At 45.2% G+C, this 27,770-nt stretch overlaps 1 protein-coding gene across 3 annotated transcripts in view; it reads left to right on the top strand.

Annotated features, from left to right (window-relative positions):
• LOC146808606 (uncharacterized) overlaps positions 1-27,770 on the top strand; it is a 70,569-nt gene that overhangs the window by 20,264 nt on the left and 22,535 nt on the right. For all 3 annotated transcript variants that reach the window (XM_085623626.1, XM_085623625.1, XM_085623627.1), the window contains 2 exons: positions 12,571-12,694; positions 13,606-13,719. In XM_085623626.1, the coding sequence (XP_085479752.1) occupies positions 12,571-12,694; positions 13,606-13,719 (238 nt within the window). The remainder of the gene's footprint in view (positions 1-12,570; positions 12,695-13,605; positions 13,720-27,770) is intronic.

The following is a 27,770-nucleotide window of genomic DNA, read 5'->3' as shown; positions in this document are numbered from 1 at the left end:
GTGGCACACCGTTCCTCCAATGGCAGCACTCCGTTTTACTGACCTTTTTTATTATCATACCACGTGTTAAATTTTGCACGTCACCAAGTATTAATTTGCCACCATACTAATAAATGATCATTTTTATAATGGAATCTTGACTCATCTCAATATGAGATAGCTAGATAAGAATATGGAGAAGTTTGGAATTCAGCGTTGTGTCTCCGAGTGTGCGGCTTCTCTTGAGAAAGGCATGTTTGAGTAACTTCTTTGCTGTCCTTCTTCCGCCTACTAGTCAGTCGCCTGACTGTCCTCTTGGTAGTTTGTACTGGAGATTGGCTTGTGTCTTTTTCACTTGCATCTCTCCAGGTGGGAGGCTGAAGATCATGGCTGTTCTTGAAAGGGCTTGGACACTCACGTTCTCTGCTTACTGACTGGAGATTATTTGGAGGCAAGCTGTGCTCTCATAACCATGACATTGATTGTGACCACTGTACCTGAAAAAACACTGTTAGGGTTTTTTTAGGAGTTTCTTCTGATTCGTCGATGACACTTCTCCATTCCACTCTTTATCTGAAACAGGAAGTGAAACTTTTTGTTTTTCCCCAACCGCAATGATTTCCCGTCAACAATGTCTACTAGTTTCCTACTCCATCATGGGGGATACACCTTTTGTATGTCCCTTCTTATTTCCCCGCCCTTACTTCCTGTTTCTCCATGTACAAGGAGCTGTCTGTGCAACACGTTGCAAGCACTCCAGTAACTTTGGCATCGGGTTCCCTCCCTTGTTACTGTTTTTTGAATCATGATATTTTTTCCCAGCGCATGTGGGTTCTTTATTCTTCCCTCACTTAGTCTGCGGAGCCTCCTGGTGGATCTGGTCCTCAAATCTGTCTCGGGGTTCCTGGTTGCTTGCCTCCCTTAACACAAGAAGCCTGCTGCCTTCCGACCAACCTGACGAGAAGAATCCTCGCCTGTTGCATCCATCACTTGCCAGATTGCTGTGCCAGCATTTCCTTAACCTTGACATGGGTCCTGCACATGACCTCGCAGCCAACTTCCACCAGAAAGCTCAGACTTCAGCAGTTCAGAGTTGAGATTTGAGAACACGCTTTTCAGGCAGACGTTTGCTGCTTTCGGTCTTCCAGAGGCAGTCCAAGTACTCTTAGTTTCTCTGCAATCCAACAAAATTATGGCTGCAGGAAAACGTCCCCCCACCCTTACATTTGGCTATATTGGCAAGAGAAAAAGACTCCATAGTTGCAGCCACCTCTTGACATTGAGTAAGATAAGAGATTTTCTAAAACCGTCCTTACATTCCCGTCCCTTTTAACTTAACCAAACTTTTTTTAACTTAACTAAAAGTAACTGGAAAGTAAGAACATGATTTTATTTGATGTACGATGGTCTAAATGTTGTTTTTTCTGCTTGCTTCACATTGCCTGAATCAAATGTCTCCTGTTTCCACCAAATTTCAATTCATGTTAACTCCCCAATTTTTTAAATTAGGTCTAAACTTTTACTAGTATTTCATCTACTAACACTCCAGATGCAATCACTTTCATCAGATTCCTGGTGGTCATCCATTCCTATTTGTAAGAAATTGCAATATTATTTGGGGTGAGTGACTACCCGTGTCAAGGAACAATCGCAGCCCTTGTCAGGTTGAACCCTCAAAGTCCCTAAATTATCCTGAGCTGAACCCCCTGGTAGCTATGGCACAGAGCAGACCTGCGTAACTTGGGGCAATGTGTAAAGTATTTATGCAATACCAATCTGTAATAAATTCAAAACCCCAAGTAATAACTATTCCAAACCAAATTAGAAAAACTGAGTAAAAGTTAATAAATAAAATGACACAGAAATCCAATAAGGGGGAACCGGAATATGAATTTCTAAAGCTTTAAGGAGAAATGGCACCGAAAAGCATCAAGCACAGTTTATGGAAGTGGTAAAACCAGGACCTAAGTGCAGTTTGATGTCAATCATAATAAAGCCCTGGTTGAATACACCAAGTGGATTCATCCAGGTAAACGTCTGTAAGTCAAAACTCTTAAAAAAGTTCCACATCAGAAGAGGGCTTTACCACTTCTTGAGAGGAAAAGCTTTGAAATTTCTCCAAATTCCCAAAGCAGTTTGTCACTTTATGAGAAGAAAAATTCTCCCCGCTGAAATTGTAGCCGCTGCTGTGGAACAGAAGGCTGAATACCTGAAGTAGGTTGGTTCTTTTGACACTCTGGAGCTTTGGAAATTTGTAACTAAAAATGTTCTTTGTCCCAACGCAGAATGGGACTTAGATGTTTTTTCAGAGGACATTTGAGTGGGTCGAAGCTGAAATTCAGTATGACTCTGTGGAACTGGTAGTCGAATACTTTTACCGGCAGTTCCTGCTGACGCTCTGGAGGAAAAATTTACAAAAGTTTCCAGACTTTCTTCTGGTGCCCAAACATCTAAAGGCATACACGTCTAAGGCCCCCTGGACTCCTTCGGAAGGCACAATTGACTCTCAGGGTCCCAGGCAGAGGCCAACAGTAAAGTCTAGCTCTCAGTTGTGCCTGAAGTCAGCCCAACTTGTTTGAAGGACTACCAGCTATATATGATGTGTAAAAATGCAAAAATTGTTGTAAAAGATTTTTATTATAAAAAATCATATGTAGACCATAAAATTCTGACTAAATGTGCTATAAATTATTCTTTAAAGTGCACATGAGAGGTAATGCATCCCTGCTGTGGGTTAGACATGAGATCTCCCTCAAGTATACGATGTGCCTTTGCTGTTCTGTATTACGCAAAGATGCCAAAAAGTGCTAGGGAGGAAACATAGTCAGGTTTGATGGTCTGATGCTCAAAAGCCTCCATTATGTCCACAAAAAAAACGAATTGTGTATGATTATTCTTTTGTCAGCTATTCTGTTCCTTTCTAAATAAAATTCTGTTTAAAACATAATCTCATACATTCACATTTCATCAAAAATGCTATCAGTTTAATACACGCAATGGCTTGCCCAAGTCTAAATTTCAGCCCCCACCTCTTAGTGTTTTTAGCTTTAATATGTTTTAAATATAGTTGTAAACCGCCACTGACTTCCAATACCATAAAATGGGCAAATTGCTCTTTTTGTTCATCAGTAATACAGGATGGAAGCACCGGTTGTTTTCTTTTTTACTGAAACTTGGTTGTCTGATGAGATGGTGGCTGAGCCTGGTTTGGCGCTTCCCCAGGTTTTAGCATCTTGACTTCAAATAGGGAGTCCAGAGGCGGGGGTATAGCTGTCATCTTTAAATCTTGCTATCATTGCTCATTTGTCGAGGAGGATGTGGCGGGCTGCGAATGCACTCGCTTCAGGATCTCCTTTAGCGCTAATTTTACCATGACAGGGCTGTTAATATATCACCCCCCGGGGCCAGCCACAGAATTTAAAACTGCTATCCTCGAGGCTGTAGGCTCCCTGGCATTGACGGCGGCTAATTTCAGCATTATAGGCGATCTAAATCTTCATTTCTATCGCTCTGCTGATCCTGAAATCAGCAATCTACTTGCTGACTTTGCTGCTTGTCAGTTAAATCAGCTCGTGGTGGGCCCTACTCACAGCGCTGGTCACTTGCTTGACCCTGTTTTCTCTACCATTTCTTCCCTCATTGTCAAGACTCCTGGCCCAGTGTGCTGGTCCGACCATTTTGTAGTTTCTATGTCACTTCCGTTGTACGAGCCTGTGTACAGAGCTGACCCAGCGGCTTCCTTTCGATGACGTTGGCATTCATTGAATCTGGAGGAGTTCCGTGGCCTTCATTGAATCTGGAGGAGTTCCGTGCCATCCTGTCACTTAGTCCCCCTATTTTAGCCAGTGTCCCCGATCTGGCATGCAAAACACTTTGTGGCTGGATTTTACTTGCTTTGGATTCACTTATTCCAGCCAAATGGTCCAAGAGCCGCTGCACAAATTCCAATCCATGGTTTAATGGCTCATTGGCCGCTATGCACAAATCTTGTAAAAAACTAGAAAGGGTCTGGCGAAGGGACTATGACCCTGTGGCCAAATGAGGCTGCCAGGCTGCTATCAAGAACTATCATAGGGCCATACACTCCGCATGGGCGGCCTACTTTACTAAGGAGATTAAGTCCATTAACAACCCTGCCAAGTGTATTTTTAAAATCCATAACAATCTTAAACGTAGGAAGGACTCTGCTACTTCTGTAATTTCGTCTGAGCGGCTGTGCGAGGACCTGGCTACTTTTTTGTGAGGAGGGTGGAGGTGATTTATAAATCCTTTCCTGGGGCCACCACGGGTCTCGCTGCTACGCATGCTCCCCCTCCCATGCACACTCTGGCAGCCATCCCCCCTAGTTCTCAGGATGAGTTTCTCCTGCTAAGTAAGAAAGTTAAATCTGCCTCTCCCATGGATCCAATGAAACCTGCTCAGTTTAGGGATTCCCTACCTGTGCTACCTGCACCATTGTGTCAGATGATTAATATCTCGCTTACCACAGCAATTGTGCCTACGATGTGGAAGCAAGCAAGGGTAGTCCCTCTACTTAAGAAACCGTCACTGGATCCAGCAAAATTGGAAAAGTTCCACCCTATATCGTTGCTACCATGGGTAGCTAAAATTGCTGAGGCACATGTTAACAACACCCTCATGTGCTTTCTGAACAACATCCGCTTCTTGGATCTGTCCCAAAATGCTTTCCGCCCCGGGCACAGCACGGAGACTGCTCTCCTAGCTATGACCGAACATCTACGGACCATTCTGGATGAGGGGCACACCGCGGCGCTGATACTGCTTGATCTTAGTGCCGCGTTTGACACGGTCTCTCACCGGATCCTCCTAGATCGTCTAGAAGAGGCTGGTGTCATAGGCCTAGCCCTGGTTTGGTTTAGATCGTTTCTGTCAGACAGAACATTCCAAGTATCTGCCCTCCCCCCTTTCTCTTCTGCGCCCAGGCCATCGGGCAGGGTGTTCCTCAAGGCTCTGCTCTAAGCCCCGCACTTTTCAATCTATATGTTCAACCCCTTGCCACGGTGGCCAGGGACAATGGTCTTACCATGGTCTCGTATGCTGATGACACGCATTTGGTGGTGGTCCTCTCTGACGACCCTATGCAGGGCGCTGCTAAATTTCGGAATGGCCTAGCGGCGGTCACGGGGTGGATGAACACCAACTGCCTCAAGCTCAACGCCAATAAGTCCGATGTGTTGTTGGTGGGGAGAGATAAGGGACTATGGAGTGAGCATTGGTGGCCCAAGATCCTGGGTTGTGCTCCCACCCCCAAGTTGGTAGTAAAAGATCTTGGGGTGTGGCTGGATGACACTCTCAGCTTTCAGGAGCACACCAAGAAAATAGCAGGTGCCTGCTTTGGCCTACTCCGGGGTTTAAGGCCCTTGCTGGGGTTCTTTGATCCCTCTACCTGCCAGATAATAGTACAGGCAGCCATCTTGTCCAGATTGGACTATGCTAACTCGCTCCTGCTAGGGGCAAATAAGGCCGAAACGACTCACCTGCAGCGTGTCCAGAACGCTGCAGCTCGAGTCCTATTGAGGCTTCCCCGAACCTGCTCTGCGACGCGGGCCATTCGCCGTCTACATTGGCTGCCTATGACTAAAAGGATCGAATTCAAGACTCCGTGCCTTACTTTTAAAATTTTAAAACTTTCTTCCCCTGAGATCCTGTCCAATCTACTGGTACCCTACGTATCCACGCGCCAGCTACGCTCAGCTGGGCAATATCTGGCTATGGTCCTTCGAGTGAAGCGTCTCCAAGCTGAAGGACGTCCTTTTTGCTGTTTAGCGGCCAAGCTGTGGAATTCTCTGCCCACTCAGATTCGTTGTCTGGATAGCCTGCTGTCTTTTCGGAAGGCTGCCAAAACCTACCTCTTTCCCGTGGTTTAGTCCCATGCTTTCTCATTGACACTGCTACTAGCGCTGGGACGCCTCTTCGCTGAGGCAGCTGTGCACTATATAAATCAAGCATTTGCAATGCAATAGGTCTCGCATTTGTAAGAGTAAGAGCTATTTGCATTGTAAATGACAATGTATTCTACTTATGTGTTTTAGTTAGGAGTGGGTAGAATTTTGTGGGTTGAATTGGTATTCTTAGTGGTGGAATTGTGTGGTGTGGAGTGGATGAGTGTAAGCTTTTATGACGAAAATTATTTTTATGAAAGCATTCCAGATACACAGAACATGTAAAAAACAACACATAAACAGCAAATGGCAGACAAAGTGGCTCCTTGCAGACACCGGGAGCCTAACAGGGAGGTGTTAAACTGGGGGCTCTTTTTAAGCGTGTCTGGTTACCGGCAGCAACAGTGGATTAGCAGGTACATATGTTTAGGTAACAAAATGTCTCCTGGAAGCAGATGGCAGGTTTTGAGAGGGGGTGGGGGTTGTTCTCCTTCGAGGCTCGGGCTCCAGGATGTGAAACCCTATAATGGGGTTAGACAGGAAAGCTTGCTGCTCTGCGACCTCGCTTAATTGTACGACGGCCAGAGACTTGGATATAATGAAGGGGGCTCGAGGGAAGCGGTGGAGGGGGGAGTGGGAGAGGCTCTCGCGGCCGCCGGCACAGGAACGCCGAGGAAGCCCCCCTCCAACCCCTCCCCTAGGCGCCGCTCTCTGGATGTGGGATGTCGCGGTTGTACTACGCCAGTCTTAGCGCGCATTGCTTAAAACCGAAGAAAGTGCAGAATCACTGTCCCATTACGTCGGCCGAGGACTGCGTGTGCGTTTTATAATAATATACAGTTAGGACTGCTGCTCTGCTGTGCCATTATTGGAGCACCCTCCCTGCTATAAGTGCTGGCACTTTCCGATTCACCATCCCGCTCAGAAGTACGGACACTCTCTTTTTTAAAGTAATGACTGTCATATGAACAACCATGCTGAAAGGTGCTGGCACCGTACGATTCACATCCCTGCTCAAAAAACAGGTGCTGTCCTGTTGTAAGGAAGTGCTGGCATTGGCCTATCAAAAGTATACACATTACAGACTGAAGTACCGGCAGTGTCATAATAAAAGCGCATACAAAATAAACTAAAGCGCTTGCATCGTCCTATTAAAATCTACACAATGACTGAAGTGCCTGCAGTATGCACAGACTCGAGTGCGATTAAAATATGCACGTAGACTCAAGTGCTGGTGTTATCCTATTAAAAATAAAGGCACCCTGCTGAGAGGCGCCAGTACTATCCAATTAACACGCTTCCTCAGGGGTGCTGATGCAGTCTGCTATAAATGCCTCCTAAGTGCTGGTGCCTTACACTAAAGCACTCACCTTCATCAGTTCCGGTGGTGTCCAATTTAAAAGCGCAGCAGCCGAGCTGAGAAGCACCATGCCGTCTCACTGGAAGTACTGGGGTACTGACAAGAAGTAAAAGTAGAAAGCCACCCTGATACGGGAAAGTTCGGTAAAAGTAGAAAGTCGCCATGAGACGTTCATTGACATCTGCTTACTTAAGCTGGGCTCCAAGTGGGATTGTCACTCATTGTTTTAACTGGGCATAAAAAAGAAGGTAAACAGAAGACTGCTGAATTTCAATTTATAAACTCTCTTTATGTGTGAGGCCGAACAGGCACTGATTTTGTACCGTCCTAGAGAAACAAGTGAAACAAAGTTGCGGTACCATAAAGCGGGTTTGGGCTTTCATTTAATGTTCTTCCCGAAATGTGCTCCAGGCAACACGTTAATCTCTTTGTACGCCGTGTTTGTGCTGCACATTTGGAGGCTTGACAATAACATGCTAGTTGGGGCTGAGCAACACCATCACCGCCGTACCAAAATGGTTAAAGGGACTGTAAGAAGGGGCGGTGCAAGGAAAACAAACTGTGAGGGGCGGAAGGAAGGAGACTATGTAAATAAAAAAATTCAAATGAAAAGAAGCCGGACAGGTAAATAACAACAAACTGATGTCCAGCACCATAGCATTTACATTGGAAATGCTGTGCTTCTGTCAGAGGGTGGTAAGAAGGCGGAAACAGCAAGGGTCCGGGACCGAAAGCAACGTTTTAAAAACAAGCATTGGCCGCACGCGCGACTCGCGCTTAAAGTAAAAAAAAAAAAAAAAGACAAGCCCGGCGGAGCGTGGTGCGCGCGCGCGCTTGGGGCGGGGGAGCGCATTCCAGGCGGGAGAGAGGACCCTTTGAAGTGCTCCCAAAAAGCGGATTGCATGGCGGCACGATGCGCGTGATTGTGCGCGTGCGCGTACTAGCCATGCAATCCGATTTTTGGGAGCACTTTTAAACCCCGCTTACAATAGTCTCGCTTTGCGATCGCTTACGCGATAGCAAGGCGAGACCTAAAAACATAACATAACAAGGAGGAATTTTATTTTGTGCCTCAAAGAGCCCTCGCCTGCTGTGACAAAGCGACCTTTGACCCTGTCCTCAGGTAGGTGGCCCCCCCAGCCGCCCACGGTCCTCCTGTGACGCTGCCCCCGCTTCTGCTTTGATTAGACCGCCTCTCTGAGGTCGGCCTTGCCCTTGTCTTTGCCGGTGATTGTTGTTCTGCGTCCGTCCTCCGCCGTTTTCCGTCTTCTGTTGCCCCTTTGTGTTTTTTATCACTTGTTGCCTTATTGTACTATATTGTTGCCTTATTGTATTTTCTACTGTTACTGTTGTGCCCTTTGTGTCCTCGCCCCCCTGTCCCCCGTTTTTTGCCTCTGTGTCACCTTCCCGCCGCTGCGTCCCTGCAGCCCCGCCCCCTGCTGTCCCATTCCCCGCCCCGCTACCGCCTCCCAGCTGCTCCTCCCTCCCACAGCCCCTCATATGGAGGCCGTGCGCAGCGGGCGCGCTGCTGGCGCGCCAAAGGCATGCCTGTCTGCGCCTGTCCGCGCATAGACCGCGTCCAGCGCCAGAACCCCTGGCCCCCGCCGGAGCCAGGGTACCCGACTGAGATACGACACCGCCGCCCTCAACGCACTCAACACCAGACGACCACCCGCCTGCTACCGAGCCACCCGAGGCGCACCCACGGACCTTTCACCTGCCTAGCCTGCAATTTCACCTGCCTCCGAACCTGCACCACGCCCGCCGGACCTAACATCAACAAGAACCACCTCAAGTGCATCCTCCTCAACACCCGCTCCGTCCACAAGCACGCCGTCGAACTCTGGGACCTCCTCGACACAACAGCACCGGACGTCGCCTTCCTCACGGAAACATGGATGAACGCCTCCTCGGCCCCCGACATTGCCATAGCCATCCCGGACGGCTACAAGATCACCCAGAAGGACCGCATCAACCAAACCGGAGGAGGAATCGCCATCATCTACAGGAACACCATCAGCGTCACAACCAACGACGAAGACACACTCCCCGCCGCCGAACACCTACACTTCCAAATCCACACCGACCCCAAAACCACACTCAGAGGAACCCTCATCTACAGACCCCCGGGCCCACGCACACAATTCAGCGAAACCATCGTCAGAACCCTCCAGCCGACACGTCTGACACCCAACGACGCAGCCCACAATCTCGCACAGTGCATCACCAACTGCGCCGACAACCTTGCTCCACTGAAGAACCCAGGCAATACCAGCAACAGGAAAACCACATGGTTCACCGACGCCATCTAAGACTCAAAGAAATCCTGCCGTACTCTCGAAAAAACCTGGCGCCACGAACAGACGACGGAAAACATGACAGCCCTCAAGAACGCCACTCGCGAACACCACCAGCTGATCCGCACCACCAAAAGGACATCGTTTAAAGAGCGGCTAGACAACAACACCCACAACAGCAAGGAACTCTTCAGCATCGTAAAAGAGCTCTCCAACCCCAGCGCCAGCAACAACAACATCACACCGTCGCAAGACCTCTGCAACTCCCTCGCCACGTTCTTCTACCGCAAGATCGCAGATATACACAACAGCTTTGACAGCCAGACTGTGGGCCCGATTCACAGAACTAACTTAAGACAAAATCCTAAACTTACTACCATTTTCGTATTCACAGAAGGCACTTATTCATTTTGGTATTCACAGAAGACACTTACTCACTTCGGTATTCACAGAAGTTAGGAGTCCTAACTTTAGGACTCCTAAATGACTTCTGTGAATACCGGAAGTCTTACAATTAGGACTTTTCTCTGTTTAGTCCTAAAGTTAGGAGTCCTAACTTTACTACTACTACTACTACTACTAAATTGAGAAAAATCCTAATTTTAAGACATTCGGCAATCACAGAAGGCATTTAGGAGTCCTAAAGTTAGGAGTCCTAACTTTACTACTACTAAATTGAGAAAAATCCTAATTTTAAGACTTTCGGTATTCACAGAAGGCATTTAGGAGTCCTAAAGTTAGGACTCCTAACTTCTGTGAATACCACAATGAGTAAGTGCCTTCTGTGAATACCAAAATGGTAGTAAGTTTAGGATTTTGTCTTCAGTTAGGTCTGTGAATCGGGCCCTGTGCCACAAGTCACTAAACAAACGACACCCACAACCACCCACAGCGCCTGGACCACCATCAGCACTGAAGACACCACCCACGCCTTGAACACCATCCACTCTGGATCGCCCTCTGACCCATGCCCCCATCACATCTACAACAAAGCCGACACCATCATCGCACCCCACCTCCGGAACGTCATAAACAACTCCTTCGCGTCAGCCACCTTCCCAGAGAGCTGGAAGCACGCAGAGATCAACGCCCTTCTGAAAAAACCCACAGCAGACCCTAAAGACCTCAAGAACTTCCGCCCCATCTCCCTTCTTCCCTTCCCGGCGAAAGTCATCGAGAAGACCGTCAACAAACAGCTGACTGCATTCCTCGAGACAAACAACTGCTCGACCCATCCCAGTCCGGATTTCGAGCCAACCACAGCACCGAAACCGCCCTCATCGCAGCCACCGACGACATCAGGACCCTGATGGACAACGGGGAGACAACCGCCCTCATCCTCCTAGACCTCTCAGCCGCCTTCGATACCGTCTGCCACCGCACCCTAATAAACCGCTTCTACAACACTGGGATCCAAGGAAAAGCCCTGGACTGGATCACCTCGTTTCTCTCCAACAGAACCCAGAGAGTCCGCCTCCCGCTGTTCCGCTCCGCGGCCACCAAGATCATCTGCGGCGTACCCCAAGGCTCCTTGCTCAGCCCAACCCCCTTCAATATCTACATGAGTCCCCTCGCTGCCATCGCACGCAAACACCACCTCAACATCATCTCCTACGCCGACGACACCCAGCTGATACTCTCCCTCACCAAAGACCCAGCCACCGCCAAAACCAACCTCCAGGATGGAATGAAAGACGTCGCGGAATGGATGAAGCTCTGTCGGCTGAAACTGAACTTAGAAAATTCGGAGGTTCTCATCCTCGGACAATCCCCATCCGCCTGGGATGACTCCTGGTGGCCCACAGCACTGGGCACCGCACCAACACCCACGGACCACGCACGCAACCTGGGATTCATCCTGGACTCCTCCCTCACGATGACCAAACAAGTCAACGCCATCTCATCCTCTTGCTTTAACACCCTGCACATGCTCCGAAAGATCTTCCGGTGGATCCCCACCGAAACTAGAAATACGGTCACCCAGGCCCTCGTCACCAGCCGACTTGACTACGGGAACGCCCTTTACGCGGGAATTACAGCCAAACTTCAGAATCGACTTCAGTGCATACAGAATGCCTCCGCACGACTCATCCTCGACATTCCTCGTCACAGCCATATATCAGCCCACCTGAGAAACCTGCACTGGCTCCCCGTCAGCAAGAGGATTACGTTCAGGCTCCTCACCCACGCACACAAAGCACTCCACGACATGGGCCCCGAATACCTCAACAACCGCCTCTCGTTCTACACTCCTACCCGCCAGCTCCGCTCCGCCAGCCTCGCCCTCGCCACCGTCCCACGGATTCGCAGAACCACCACCGGAGGAAGATCATTCTACTACCTGGCCGCCAAGACATGGAACTCCCTCCCCGCACACCTGCGACTGACCCAGGACCATCTCACCTTCACGAAACACCTCAAGACCTGGCTATTCGAGCAGTAGTGACCCCCCCTCCCTTCAGCGCCTACTCGTATGGGCTTCACTGTGCTTTGCAACCTCTCTGGCCTTTTAGGTTCCAAGAACCTTGCATGCTGGCTCTCAGTACATTTATCACCCTTATTCCCTTTCCATCTTGTGGCTTACACATTCGGTTGCTTGCTCGCAGGAAAGGAGCTCAGCACTCCCCATAAGATATCCTGGTTTCTCTGCATTTACTTGGACAGGTATATTTTAGAGTAAGTGCTAGTTTGATAGTCTCGGCTAAAATTGCCTTTAGCCCAGGTCAGTCCAGAAAAATTATCTCTAATTCGGGAATTTTCTATGCGGTTCCAAGGAGTTCATTGCCAATTATAGTCACCAAATTAAAGAGCTTGTTGATGCTCCAAGTCACGGCAAACAATATCTCAACAATGTTCATCCTCTAATAACACCATGTGAAGTTGTGTTTTTACATAGCATGTGTAGGATGGGTGTTGTCACAGATAAAGTTTGAATCTGGGTTGTGTACTTATCTCACTAAAATTTCTATTTAGGAAAGCAATACCATGCCAAAAGACGCTTACTAATCTAGGTGTCGATTGTTGGTTTTAGTTGGCGATTGAGTTGCATGATATCATGAAAGCCTGCCACTATGAAAGGAAGAAGGAGCATTTTGGAGCACCTCCCAAGGATTTCTGCAAGAGGACAGTGAGCACAAGAGAGCAAAGGGCAATTGGTAATTAAAGCAATTAATGTTTTTCTTCTTCATGGATATGTTATTTTCATTGCAAGACAGCTCTTGTATTCATGGATTTGTAGTAGTAATCTGAACAGTAGTGGCGTCAACACCCAGTGAGAAGAGCATATTGCTTCTTAGGGAAGTGGACACGTCCTTCTTGCATGGTGCACACTTTTCAAATGTCAGTTGGCCTATAGTAAATTGAGAGATTTTAGTAATTGTCTGAACTGAAACCTGTTTTTTTCATAATTGGTGTGGGGCGTGAGGTAGAAAAGCAGGAACCTCTGAGTTGAGCTGACGTAAAGAGGAGCCGTCTGTTGGGTGGTTGTGGAGAGCGATCGGGGTCCATCAGGCACCAGCCTGGGTCGGGATTAGAGAAGTAAATGGGATCATTGGGATTTGTCTTCTGCACTACATTTGTCAACGGTGTGGTCGCTTGTACATCACACTGCCAGACTGGCAATATTGGCTCTGCTGGTGATTGGGGAGGGGATCACAACACAGCAGCACACAAGTGACAGCCACAGTCCTGGGCTGCACAACTCCTTATACCAGCACAGGTGACCTCTTGAGTGGCACTGCCCTGAGCAGGGCATGGAAGAGGCGTTAATCCTACACTAGAGGTTGATGAGAATAAGGGACGAGCACTTGTGACAAGTCATACCAACCACTGGTTGGACCGGCCTAGGATCTTAAAGTGTGCTATTATCCTCCTCCTCATCATACTAGTATTAACATAACTAACCTACCACCCATAACCTACCATTCCTATCCTCCCTAGTACACCTACCAACACTACATGCCATGCCCTCGATAATCTACTTGCACAAAAATACCTACTTACCGTAATTAACCTACCGATGTACAATTACAAACTTTTGATTTATGGATTTTATTTTGTGCTTCAGGCTTTATGAAGCTGGAAACAGAAATAGTGCCGACGTTAGACGAAAGAGGCGTGGTCCCCTTGCAAGATTTCACGTTTTGTTGCGACAGTGAGACGATTACAAGCAGTGCCTTTGGTAAGCGCCATGTTGTTCCTGCATCCGATGTATATTGAAGGAAAGTTCTTCCTCCACACCCAGGGATTTTAAACACAAATTGGACAAAATTGGAGCTCATCCTGTGATGGCTGCCAGTGCATGGTGTCCTGACATAGCTGTAGTTCATCTTGCGTTTAGGCGGTTTAAAGTGCACTTAGTTTAAATAGCTTCTTTGAAGAGAATGTATTCTAATTCATTTTAATTCATTTAGCTGTTTACAGGGCTCCATCCGAAGAGCTTAGGTGGAGTTATTGAGAGTAAAAATGCTTATAAACTGTGTATATGTTTTCAAAGCGTGTGTGGCTGTAGATTCACATGCTTTGCATACTTCTGCTATCTAGTGTTGGGTGCAAGTTGTTTTTCTTTGAAGAAGCCTTTTGAGACACAAGGTAGAGTGACGCCCCCTCTTATTGATAATGCACAGGGCATCAACTCAATTGTTAGATTGTTTTCTTTCCGCCGTCTGGTTTGGACGTGTGTGCCTCCACTCTGGTTCAACGCTGTCACAGTCCTATTTTTGGTTTGTACAACACTATTCCCCTCATCGTCATTGTTTAGATCACATTTTCCATTCTGCTTATTGAGTTATAGGTAGATCACGCATTGATTCGATTTGCTTAGGCCACAGCCCCCTGCAGGGCCTCACCCTACGGGCTCTGCTCCAGCCTCCATCAATTTCTCAGAGAATGCCTTGCTGGCGATGGAACAATTCCCTTCTGTTTCTGCCCTCGCGGCCACAAGAAGTATCTTTTACAATATATCTGTAATCTGTGTTTGTCCCCAGAAGACAGAGAAGCAGATTGCAACGTCTGCCACTCCTTCTGCTCCAAGAAAACCCTTCGGGACCATCAAGCACATTGGCTTAAAATGTCACAGAGGAGCATCAAGTATACTCTAGACATCTTTGGTCGTGAAGACGTCCAAGAAGAGGAAAACACCCTCAGCCGCCAGTTGCGGAGGAGGATGTGGTATCCATAGCGGGCAGTTCGGCTCCAACCTCAAAGTCGACCTGGAAATGGAGGAAGTTACACCGGCTCAGCAGTCCATGAGTACGGTACCTCCGGTCCCTCAACACAGTTTCGTTCACTCTAAAAGACACTCGGCCCATCTGGTTCAACAGACGGAGTCTCTCAGTCAACTAATGCCTTCTGGCCATGGTCGGCACCGAGCAATGGGTTCAGATGCCTCACCCTCCGTCTCGGTGCCGAAACACCAAAAAAAGCTGAAGCCTTCACCATCAAGCACTTACCACTGACTTGTTATCACCACTGCTCACAAGTGTGCCAACTCGCAAGCTTGTGGAGATGCCCCGCTTTCTGATGAAGATAGCAAATGTATTGAAGCAGCAGGGAAGAGGGTTGCAGCACAACTCGCCAATCATTTGTGTATTGCCAATTTAATGGGCCTACTTGCTTGTTATGGTCATGCTCACAGGGATGAGATGAAGGATCTGCTCCAATATCTCTGAGGAACACAAAAAGCCAGGACAAACACGTTCTCTGAAGGCAAGCTTATATCAAATGCCTCAATAAGCTGTGCTTTAGACTCTTCTGACACTGCAGCTCGGGGTATCAACACCAGCAACTTGCTCAGATGCCATGAATGGCTCCTAATGCCCTTAAAATGCTTTTTAAAAAGGAACATCTGTTTGGTCCCCAAGTAAAACAAGCACTAGAGATAATTTAAAAAGACATGGAGACAGCTAATGCAATGGGGGCCCTCTAGACACCGACTACCTGTGACTCCTTTCGCTGCCCCAATTATCATGGAGGTTCCAAGGCAGTATCTTCCGACACCTCTTACCACCGTAATGAAGGTCAACAGACCCCTCCTACAAGTTGTTTCCGAGGCTCCTATAGGGGTAACAATGCCAAGGGCAGACATAAGGGTGCTTCCCCACACGACACAATACCGACTGCCAAGCAATGCCTTCCCTCTACTATCCCCCGACCATATAACACCTATCAGAGGTCGCTTCCAGGATTTTCTACCCACATGACAAACCATTACATCAGACTAGTGGGTGTTGGACATTATCCAACATGGTTATTTTCTGAAGCTCATAACCACACCTCCCAACGTTCCACCTCGCACTCAAAGGCTATCTCTGGAACATCAAACTTTGCTCAAACAGGAAGTCTAAGCTCTTCTTCTCAAACCCATCCCTCTACGTCATCGGGATATACTCTTCATACTTCCTATTACCCAGAAAGGATGGATCTTTACGGCCAATTCTAGACCTCAGGCTCCTAAACGAGCACATCCTGTCCGAGCACTTCCATATGGTCACTTTACAAAATGTGATCCCACTTCTCCAATAAGGTGACTTTATGGCAACAGTATACCTAAAGGACGCGTATTTTCACATAACAATACAGCCATCACATCGTAAATATCTGGTTTGTGGTGGGTGGTAAACATTATCATTTCAAAGTCCTTCCTTTCAGGTGACTACTGCAGCTCAGGTATTCACCAAGTGTCTAGCAGTGGTGGCAGCCGATCTACGCAGACAAGTCCACGTATTTCTATATCTGGACAATTGGCTTATCAAAGCCAAAACTCATCAGCAGTGCCAGCAACACACACAGGTTACAATAAATCTGCTCCATCGATTAGGATTCACCATCAACGTCACCAGGTCTCACCATCAACCTCTGCAGGTTCAAACGTATTTAGGGGCTATTCTAAACACAGAAGTAGGATTAGCCTATCCCAATACTGCAAAAATCTTGAATTTGTAAGCTTTAATGACCCAATTCCAGACAAATCAATAACTCGCACTGAGGACAGTCATGCGCCTCTTAGGTATGATGGCTTCATGCATTTCTGTAGTACTTCATGCGTGACTACACATGTGTCTGTTAAAGGAGTGCCTAGCTCAACAGTGGCCTCCGTCACAGGGTCACTCAGAAGATCTAGTGTTGATAGACCACCGTACGCAGCACTCTCTGCAGTGGTGGAACACCAACAACCTGTCTCAAGGGCGGCCTTTCCTCGACCCTGTTCCCCACATCACTGCCACAAAGGATGCACCACTCACGGGATGGGATGCACACATGCAGGTTCTCACAGTACAGGGTCTCTGAGACACCAAACACTTGGGTCTCCAAATCAGCTGCCTAGTGCTTCAAACTGTTCACCTAGCACTGAAAGTGTTCCTACCGTACCTGATTGTTAAGGTTGTTCAAGTCCAGACAGATAATATAACATCCATGTATTAGCTACGAAAACGGGAGGGCACATTCTCCAAAATTATCTCACCTATCTCTGACTACTTGGAGATGGGCTTTACATCACAACATTAATCTGTTAGCGCAATACTTTCCAGGAACAGACTACAATTTTGCAGACCTTCTCAGCAGGATGCTGCAACATGTTCACAAGAGGGACCTCAACCCCCAAGTACTCTTTCCATTCTTTCACAGATTGTGGTTCCCTCAAATAGATCAGTTTGCAGCCACAGACACTGCAAAATGCTCAAACTTCGGGTCCAGGTTCCCACACGCACAATCCAAGGCCAATTCACTATGGACGAGTTGCTCAGGTATATTGGCTTACACTTTTTCTCCTCTCCCTCTCCTTCCATTTCTGGTTCAGAAGGTCAGGCAAACATCTCTCACACTAATAGTAGTAGCTTCCACATGGACCAATCAACCCTGCTTTACAACATTACTGAACCTCTCTGTAGTTCCCCATGAGAAGCTCCTCAACCGGCCGGACTTTCTCACTCAGAACCGGGACGAAATCTGACACCGACATCCCAAGGTTCTCAACCTAGCGATCTGGCTCCTTAGGTCATAGAATTTGGTTACTTGAATCTCACACCTGAATGTATGATGATTCTTAAGGAAGCCCGTAAGCCTACCATTCAAGCGTGCTACGCACCTAAGTGGAATAAGTTTGTTTGTTATTGTCATTCAAAACAAATTGATCCGTACAATGTCACTGTACAAAACATTGTTACCACCTTCATTTACAACTCTCTGCTCTAGCATTTACCTCTATAAGGTTACATCTCGCTGCAGTAGCTGCCTATCTACAAAACCAGCAGCACATGTCTTTATTCAAAATACCAGTCATTAAAAGTCTTCATAGAGGGTCTTAAGAGAGTAATTCCAGAACCGTTTCCACCTGCACCCTCTTGGAATCTTAATATTGTTCATACACGGCTCTCTGGCCCTTCATTTGAGTCCCTGCATACTTGCCCCCTTCAATATCTCTCTCGGAAGGTGGCAATTTCAATTGCTGTTACCTCACTTAGACATGTTAGTTAGATCCACGCATTAACCTTGTCAGAACATTTCTTCCAGCTTAACACATTTGCCATTTTTTTTTCTCTTCAACCAGACTTTGTTGCGGAAAGAGCTCTCCCCACACTAAATGTCAAAAGAGCCCTATGTTCTACTTTGATAGAACTAAAACTTTAAGAAACCCTAAACATCTATGTGTTGCTTTTTCACCACCTCATAAAGGAAAGCCTATATCCAGATCCGGTCTTGCCAGATGCATAGTTAAGTGCATTCACACATGTTACGCTAAAGCCAAAAGAACTCTACCTATACCTCCTAGAGCACGCTCTACTCAGAAGAAACGAGCATCCATGGCTTTCCTAGGAAACCTTCCAATAGCTGATATATGGAAAACCGCTACATGGTTTACATCACACACTTTTACTAAACATTATTGTTTGGATGTCCTAGCAAGCCAACAAGCTAATGTGGGTCAGGCGGTGCTACGTACACTTTTCCAACCAACAGGTTAGCCACCACTTCTGAGGAGGACCGCTTTACAGTCTATGCAAAGCATGTGTATCTACAGCCACACATTCTTCAAACAGAATATGTTACTTACCCTGTAGTCATCCATTTGTGGCATGCAGTGCTGTAGATTCACATGTGCCCACCCTCTTTCCCGATAATAACAGGATTAGGGAGTGTAGAGGAAAAGCCCTGCACGGGCACTCGAGGTGGATACGTCCTCCACTCAGAATAAGTTACCAAACATAAGGATCCACCTCTTGAAGAAAACAAAAAAAACCTGGGTTCAGAAAAACACTGGGGTGGTGGAGTGTGCGTGTCCTACAATGGTTGGACATACACTGAGTTGTTTAAATACCCCTCACACACCAAGAATGACCCATGGTGTCATGCTTCATCATAGGGGTCTTCCCGCCCAGCTGCGGGACGGGGCGTGCTACGACCTGCGACAACGCGGGAGCACTGATGATAAAGTGCTATGTGTGATGCAAAAGGAGGGTCTGGGGTAAATGTAACTGTGTGAGTTAAAAAAGGACCTGGCCCCTTAAGACAAAAAAATTTTAATATGTCGAGGGGGGCTGGTGCTGGTAAAAAGGTGGTGCGGAGATTCCCTACTTAATGTGTGGTTACTCCTAGTACGTCAACATGTTTCGATGCAAAAGCATCTTCATCAGGTCAGGGCTAAGATCCCTCCTATGTGGAAAGCGTGTACTTATGAAATAACTATAATCATAAGTGAAGATGCACATAATGCATAAATATACGATACCTAATAGTATACTTGTATATGCATATCAGCGGAACCGCGGGATGGACGTACATTGAGCTAGAAGCAGCACAAGGGCACCATTCAGGCACCTTGATTTCTCCACCCGTTCTCAAGGTTCATGAGGCATAAACCTCACATACACATAAAATATACGAGTATACTATTAGGTATCGTATATTTATGCATTATTATGTGCATCTTCACTTATGTTTATAGTTATTTCATAAGTACACGCTTTCCACATAGGAGGGATCTTAGCCCTGTCCTGATGAAGATCCTTTTGCATCGAAACATGTTGACGTACTAGGAGTAACCACACATTAAGTAGGGAATCTCCGCACCACCTTTTTACCAGCACCAGCCCCCCTCGACATATTAAAGTTTTTTTGTCTTAAGGGGCCAGGTCCTTTTTTAACTCACAGTTACATTTACCCCAGACCCTCCTTTTGCATCACACATAGCACTTTATCATCAGTGCTCCCGCGTAGTCGCAGGTCGTAGCACGCCCCGTCCCGCAGCGGGGCGGGAAGACCCCTAGGATGAAGCATGACACTATGGGTCATTCTTGGTGTGTGAGGGGTATTTAAAGAACTCAGTGTATGTCCAACCATTGTAGGACACGCACACTCCACCACCCCAGTGTTTTTCTGAACCCAGGTATTTTTGTTTTCTTCAAGAGGTGGATCCTTATGTTTGGTAACACCCTCTTTCCCGGACATCTGTGGCTGTTGCAGTTATCTTCGTATACACATTTCATCGCTTTACTTGCACTTACCTTACACTCCATTCTCACCCACTTGCGGTAAAACAATCTAGCTATGGCGGAAATGCCAAAGCGCATTATCACCAAGAGGGGTAGTCACTCTACCTCGTGAATCAAGAATTTTTCGATGAAAAACATCTTGCACACATCCAGACCCAACACTAGATGGCAGGGGTATGCAAAGCATGTGAATCTACATCAGTGCATGACACGCACAGATGCTTACAAGGTAAGTAACTGTAAAATACAGATATCCAGGAAACAAGGTAAATTTAAATGAATTCGCTTTATGCGCAGGAATAGAGACACAGCACTACAAGGTACTGGAATATCACAGACAACTGTCAATTCCTGGAACATGGAACATAGATCGTACCATGAAGGTACTATGTTCCATGTTCCAGTAAACAGAGTTATACAGCAATGCATACTAGCATTAATATAAAACAGAATGCAACACATTTCCCTTCTAACAAATAGAACATATTAATCCAAAAACCTTACAGGTAATCTCTTTTCCCGAAGATTGTTCTTAACTCTAGATGCCACTGAACGTGTAGAGTGAGGAACATCATTCGAAAGATCAGAAGATTTATGCAATACATAGGGTTTATCATGAATTAACATTTTGCACTTTGCAACCCTCCTTACATTCCAGACCCTACCATCCTGGGTAATTACACTGTTTTTACATGCTTTCACCACTTTGATAGGATGGTAAAACTTGGAATACCCCTTAGCCAAAAACCCAGGCTTCCTGATCCTGACCCATTCCCCTACTACAAAGGCAGGAGTCTTGACATTCATTTTATAATCAAACCTTCTTTTCATTTCATCTTGTTTATCTTTAACATGTCTAGCAACAGCATTGATATCCGTTGCGTCATTGGTTTTGTTGATCTTTTTAATCCACCATGGACAAATTTCAGATGGAGGTTCTCTCCCTTTCAATAACTTGAAGGGACTTATACCAGTCACTGAATGTGGAGTGATACGGTACAGCCACAGCTTCTTCCGAACCACATCTAACCAAGGTTCACTGGACATTTGTGCCACTTGAACACTATCTTTGAGAACTCGATTAAACCTTTCTACTTGACCATTTTCCCTTGGTTCATATAGAGAAGTAGTGACATGTTTAATATACACATACTCAAGAAATCTTCCATTTCATGAGATGTGAGCTGTACTCCATTATCAGTTACAATTATCTCAGGATAACCTTCATGAGCAAAAACTTCCCTAAAGAAAGTAACAATCACCTGGGTTGATGTATTAGCCACAAATTTGACCTCTGGCCATTTGGAATGATAGTCAACCATGACTAAAGCAAAACGAGCATTTGAGGGCAAATTACTAAATGGTCCAGAGATGTCAAAGGCCACTTTTTGCCAAGGAAATGCTGGCCACACAACAGGCTTAAGAGGAGCAGATGAAGTGTGCAACATCCTATCACTGTTAATGCATTCTGGGCATTCTCTGACCGTTCTATCCACCATTTTGTCAAGGCCCAGCCACCAAAAGTTAGCTCTAATCAAACGCTTCATAGAAGACATACCCAAGTGAGTTTGATGAGTAAGAAACAAAATTCTCTTTTGCATGGAAATAGGAGGAACGATCTTACCCCCTTTGAAAAGTAAACCCTCACTTTCTTCAATATCCGCAGATACCCGACAAAAAGGAGCAAGATCAGCAGAAGCGCCCTTTTCCTTAGGCCGCCCATTTTTCACACAACCCAAAATTTTCTGATATAAAGGATCATTTTTCATTTCCAATGACCAATCATTCTCAGATAAATTTACAAAATCCTGAGACACATAATCTTTTAACGTGGCAACTATGTCTATGTCTTGTTCGATCGAAGAGACACAGCCATCACTACAAGGTAACCTAGACAAAAAATCAGCAGTGACGTTGTTTCTGCCCGGAACATATGCCACTTCAAAATCATACTCCTGTAAACGAGATGTGAGACGAGCTATGCGGGCAGTGGAGTTCCAACCACCTCCTGGAGATAAAATACCAACAAGAGGCTTATGGTCAGTTCCAAGTATGAACCTACTTCCCCATACATAGTTGCGAAAATGCTCAATGGCCCCGATGCATGCTAGTAATTCTTTTTCAATTACTGCATACCTTCTCTCCGTCTCAGAAAGAGTCTTTGATGCAAACGCTACACACCATTCATCTTTACCAGCACATTTGCTAAGAACTCCTCCCAGTCCATAAAGACTAGCATCCACTGTAATAATGCATTTTTTGTTGACACAAAATGACCTTAAGGTGGGAGCATTGATAATCTCCTCTTTAATAAGTTTAAACGCTGCATCCTGTTTATCTGTACAGACAAACTCAGAAGACTTCCTCATTAACTCTCTGAGAGGTTCCATTTTCGTGGCAAAATTCTGTATAAACTTGCTATAATATTCACATAATCCTGCAAAAGAAAGCAGTTTATCCTTATTGTCAGGGGCCGGTGCATTGATTATAGCATCCACCAAAGCCTTCTTAGGTACTACACCTTCACCAGATAGCGTGTGCCCTAGATATTCTACAGATTGACAGAAAAATTTACATTTACTGGCCTTGAGTGTTAACCCGTACTCACCTAACCTAGAGCACACCTCTTTAAGATGGTGATAATGTTCATCATCATTCTTTGAAAAGATCAAGATATCCTCTTGAAAACATTTGACAAATGTAGGAAGATCTCTGAAAATGTGATACATAGCTCTCTGGAACACAGAAGCGGCCGAAGCTAGGCCAAAAGGCATCCTCTTAAATTGAAAGAGGCCATGAGGTGTTATGAATGCAGTGTAGTGTTTTGAATCATCTGTGAGTTCAATCTGATGATAGGCTGACCGAAGGTCAAGAGTGGAAAACACACATGCTCCATCTAACATACAAAGCATTTCATTGATATTGGGAAGAGGATGACAATCTACAACTAAATTGGTATTGAGTGCCCTTAAGTCAACACATAGCCTAATAATTTTATCCGGTTTAAGGGCTAAAACAATGGGAGACACCCATTCTGAAGACTCAACCTCTTCAATAATGTCATCCTTAATCATGGTATCCAACATATCTCTTAAATCATTTCTGATATTGATGGGAACCCCTCTTAACTTTTGTTTTATGGGAACTGAACCCAATTTGACTTTGATCCTGTGAGTGAAACCTTTGAGTTTCCCTAAACTTTCTGAGAAAACTTGAGGAAAGAACTGTGAAAAATCTACCGTAGACAAAGATAAAGCAAGTACCGAATCTGGTTCTTTGTCTCTGGGATTTAAAAGAATGCCTAGCCTGGCTTGGTCACGCCAACCTAGCACATTGACACCTTTGAAAGTAACGTATAACTTAATAGTGGTGGAATTCCCTTTAAACTGAATGGGTACCTCTTTGTAACCTATAAAATCAATTTTAGACCCATCAAAGTTGAAAGCCAAAATATCCGGCTCACATAGGGAACCAATATTAACTAGATCACCCAAACACTGGGAGCAATACTCTTTAGTAACAATTGTCCAAGGAGATCCAGAGTCTGCCATGAGTTCCAGGTTCTTCCCCAAAATGTCAACAACGCATTTGGGTGAACTAATTTTATCAGCTTCCGACATATCAAAAGAATTTTGAATAGAAACTACCACACCAGACTCTACACCTCCAAAGGAACAATCATTTGGCAAATTCTCACATGCAACATAAGAAACCTTTCCTCTTCCAACATTTGAAGGAGATGGAGTAAACTTTTTATAATCCGAATTAGGTTTAAATACATTTTTGCACAATTTTGAAAAAATGCCCAGGACGTCCACATTTATTACACTCCTTCCCTATAGCGGAACACTGCGGAAACGAAGCTATGTGCTCCGGATTGCCACATCTATAGCAATAAACTTGTCTGGACCTACTTTCACTCTTTTGAGAAGAAAATCCCTTTGGATTAACCACGCTAACTTCATTTGAAGTGACAGATTTCGTATCCTTGTCAAGTGCTCTAATCCATCTATCAGATTGCTCTAGAGCTTTGGCAGTACTTATTGCCGTCTCCAAACTAGGATCACCTAAGATCCACAGTTGTTCTTGAACCTTTTTACTTTTAACATGTGCTATAATCTGGTCCCTGATCATCTCATCAGTCATTAGACCAAAATTACAATGCAAAGATAACGCACGTAGAGCAGTAAGAAATTCATCAAAACTCTCACTTTCATCTTGAGCTCTAGTATAGAATTTAAACCTATTAAGTGCCACACTAGTAGTAGGTTTAAACCTTCCTTCTATACGTAAAATTGCTTCATCATAAACGTTGTGATCTCCACCAGACCTGACTGGAGGAAGAGTTCTAAAAACTAATTGCCCTTCAGAACCTAAGGAATGGAGAAAAATGTTTTTTATTCTTTCCGCTGACATGCGTTCTCCGTCGATGGCCTTTAAAAAAGTAAAAAATTCCTCCTTCCATCTTGTCCAGGGAATTGGTGGTTCACCTTTATTTTGTAAAAACTTAGAAGGCGGATCAAATTGCATGCTTGAATGAAAAGGAAAGTGACCCAATGTAAACTAGTTCAAGCTTTGAAGTCTGCGGACACTAAAACATGAGGTGAAGCACAATGTGGAATCTTATAAAAATTGTTCCACACATTAAAATCCATACCATGCAGTAAGTCACAGATATGAGTCTTTTTAACTGAGGACCACTCGTTAAAAGTTATGTTGTGCACTCCCCAAAAAAATGAAAGTATTATGATAAACACGTTGGAAGAGTTTTTTTTATTTTTATATATATATATAGTTGCTCCTAATCAACTCCTCAGCTTCTCAAATTAACTGTTGCAGTTCAAAAATGACAATCTGTAATAGTAGCCCAAAAATAGTCAATTGTTTTTCAGTATAAACTGTTCCACTGTTAAATACACACAAAATTACCTCACGCGTAGCATCCACTTCCAGAGAAACAATCTTTAAAGCGTGAGGACTAATGCCTTAAAATCCGAGTAGAAGTAACCTTTGCCGATAGTATAGCTTCCTTGTAGGTACTGTTTTACCAAAATGGCCGCCAGCGTGATGACATCACATGCATCCAATCACAGCCTTCTTTTTGTAATCGTGCGTATGTATCGGCACAAAGAGCATCTTGATAGGGTAACCAAGCAACGTGAGCTCACGTGCTCTTTAGAGACGAATTTTGAGAGAGCTCTTCACGAGGCATCGAGGTATCCAGGCAACCCACTGGAGGCTCGTGCACATACACAGCGTAAAACAGGAAAATGAACAAAAATGAACAACTTGTGAAGTGAAGCACCGTCAGCCTCGGGATTTCCAGGATCAGCATGAATCAGGCACCGGCAAAAAGATGAGGGTATCCATCGCTTCCTAATCACCGCAGTCAACGTGGATCCGGAGGAAGGTTTCAGCGCACCTGTGTCTCAGCAAGGATGTGGCAGAAGAATCCTTCCATGACCCGTCGCCAATTTGTAAAATACAGATATCCAGGAAACAAGGTAAATTTAAATGAATTAGCTTTATGCGCAGGAATAGAGACACAGCACTACAAGGTACTGGAAGATCACAGGCAACTGTCAATTCCTGGAACATGGAACATAGATCGTACCATGAAGGTACTATGTTCCATGTTCCAGTAAACAGAGTTATACAGCAATGCATACTAGCATTAATATAAAACAGAATGCAACAGTAACCTATTCCTTAACAGCCCTTTGTAATTGAAACCTGCAAATTTGTGCACAAGTGGTAGTGTAGATAGAAAATGCAACATTCAATACATGCCATTGCAGACATAATGATCGGTGATTACATATTTACCAAAAATTGTTACATCTGCAAATACGTCCAGGTACCTCCTTTATAAATTCCACCTTAGTCTTCAGTGGATGAAAACCTAGTTGGCCACAAAGTCTCATTGGATTTATAAGTGATTCAGACTTCCACAGCATACAACCACCCTCGCTGCTCTCTGAAAAAACATCACTTCCTGTCTCTTTCTCTTGCTTCCACCACTCTGGTCACTGTGTTGAATTATTTGAGTGAAATCAGGGCCTTGGCCAACCAGGCATCTTTGCGATGAATTGTGGACCATGCCGTCTCGACCAACTGGCTGGTGATGGTAGGATTCCTTGTAATTGCCTTGTCCTGCTTCTATCCCTTTTTTTCTTATTTTTATTTTAGCTATTTCTGTTCAGATGAAAATAAACTGCTTCCAGGGGATTGGCTGGTCATGAAACCAAGTCTTTTATGCCCCCAGTCAAACGATAGGACTCTTGAGAAGGACCCGCTGAATGTAATTGAAATATTCTTAATATTCTGATTTAATTTACACCCAAGTCATTTTGCAAACACAACTTGAACCGTATCCATCAGATCGTTTGTGTGCAGGCGCACATGGTCTCAAAATGTACTTACATTGAAAGGCTTCAGTGTTATGAATTACTTGAGGTGCTTGAACTTCTGATAGACTCAAAAAACTGATCCTATATCATCCTCCCACCCGCACACTTCTAATGTTACTTGAAACCTATGTACCTCGGCAGGGATATACATTTCTGCACAGCACTTAAGACAGTTTGTCGGCATAGACAATCACCGTTTTGTCAGATACGGTATTTGTCTGAGTGTGGAATTGTAAACTCAGGAACGGCCATGATTATTATTATTAAAATTTTATAGAGCGCGTAGTCACCCGGAGGTATCCCAGCGCTAAAAAAAATCCCTACACCATTGGGGGGGGGGGGGGGGGGGGGGGGAAAGGGGGGTACAGCAATTTTAGACAGAAGCAATTTTAAACAGAGCAAAAAAGAAGTGGTTAAAAGCTGTTTTAAGGAAACAAGTGGGTTTTGAGTCGTTTCCTGAATCGTAAATAGTTTGATTCTTTCCTCAGGTCTCGAGGAAGGGCGTTCCATAGGCGCGCTGTCTACAGCCAACAACTACAGCTACAGCCAACAACTTTGTCATTCGACTATATTTCCATCTATGCAGTTTATCTTCCATCTCTACCCTCCTCATACAAACAGCTCCGCTCTGAACTCTCAGTCCAATCTTTTTATGTGCGGATACTCCGCTCTTGTAAACATAGTTTTCGTAAATCTATTTGTGAATACCGAACAATCGTAAACTTGCACAAAAGCGTAATTTACCTTTGTGAGTCAGGCCTTCAGTCAGTATATACTATGAGTTAATTGATTTGCGATACAGTTATCTCCCATATATGGTAGTCTACAGCCCCGTACACTCTGGGTGCATGTATCCTGGCTGTCCTTGGCTTAGATTATCCCCATAGACATGTCTATATTTTCCGCAGTATCACCGTTAACAGTTCTTTAGTGATTCGTAAAGGAACCACGGCAAAGGTATAAGTGAGACGAAGTGCTACATTCATTTTAATGGTCTACACCCTCCCTTAGCAGCCCTCGAGAGATCTACACGCCCACTCGCTATGGCGAGTCAGATTTCATCAAGCTATTTTTAGAGCCTACTTGCCCGTTCTGTTGAGCAGACAAATAACAGCTGTTGTGTTCACTCACAAAGCGAATAAGCAATAAAAATGCCAAACCTTTTTGTTTATCTTGTCACGTTTCCTCTGCATTCAGAGACAGTGGTCAAAAGTCAGCTTATCTTACTACGTTCACTTTTTGTTCTCTAACTGAATCAGAGGATTTTGGAAAGTGAACTTTCTGACAATCCTGCTTTTCAGAGCGTATGAAATGAAAGGCTGGAAGATGTT

This window comes from Triturus cristatus, chromosome 8 (assembly GCF_964204655.1).
Source record: "Triturus cristatus chromosome 8, aTriCri1.1, whole genome shotgun sequence".
NCBI classification, from domain to species: Eukaryota; Metazoa; Chordata; class Amphibia; order Caudata; family Salamandridae; genus Triturus; species Triturus cristatus.
Note: the sequence above shows the minus strand (reverse complement) of the source record. Positions and strands in the feature narration are given on the sequence as shown.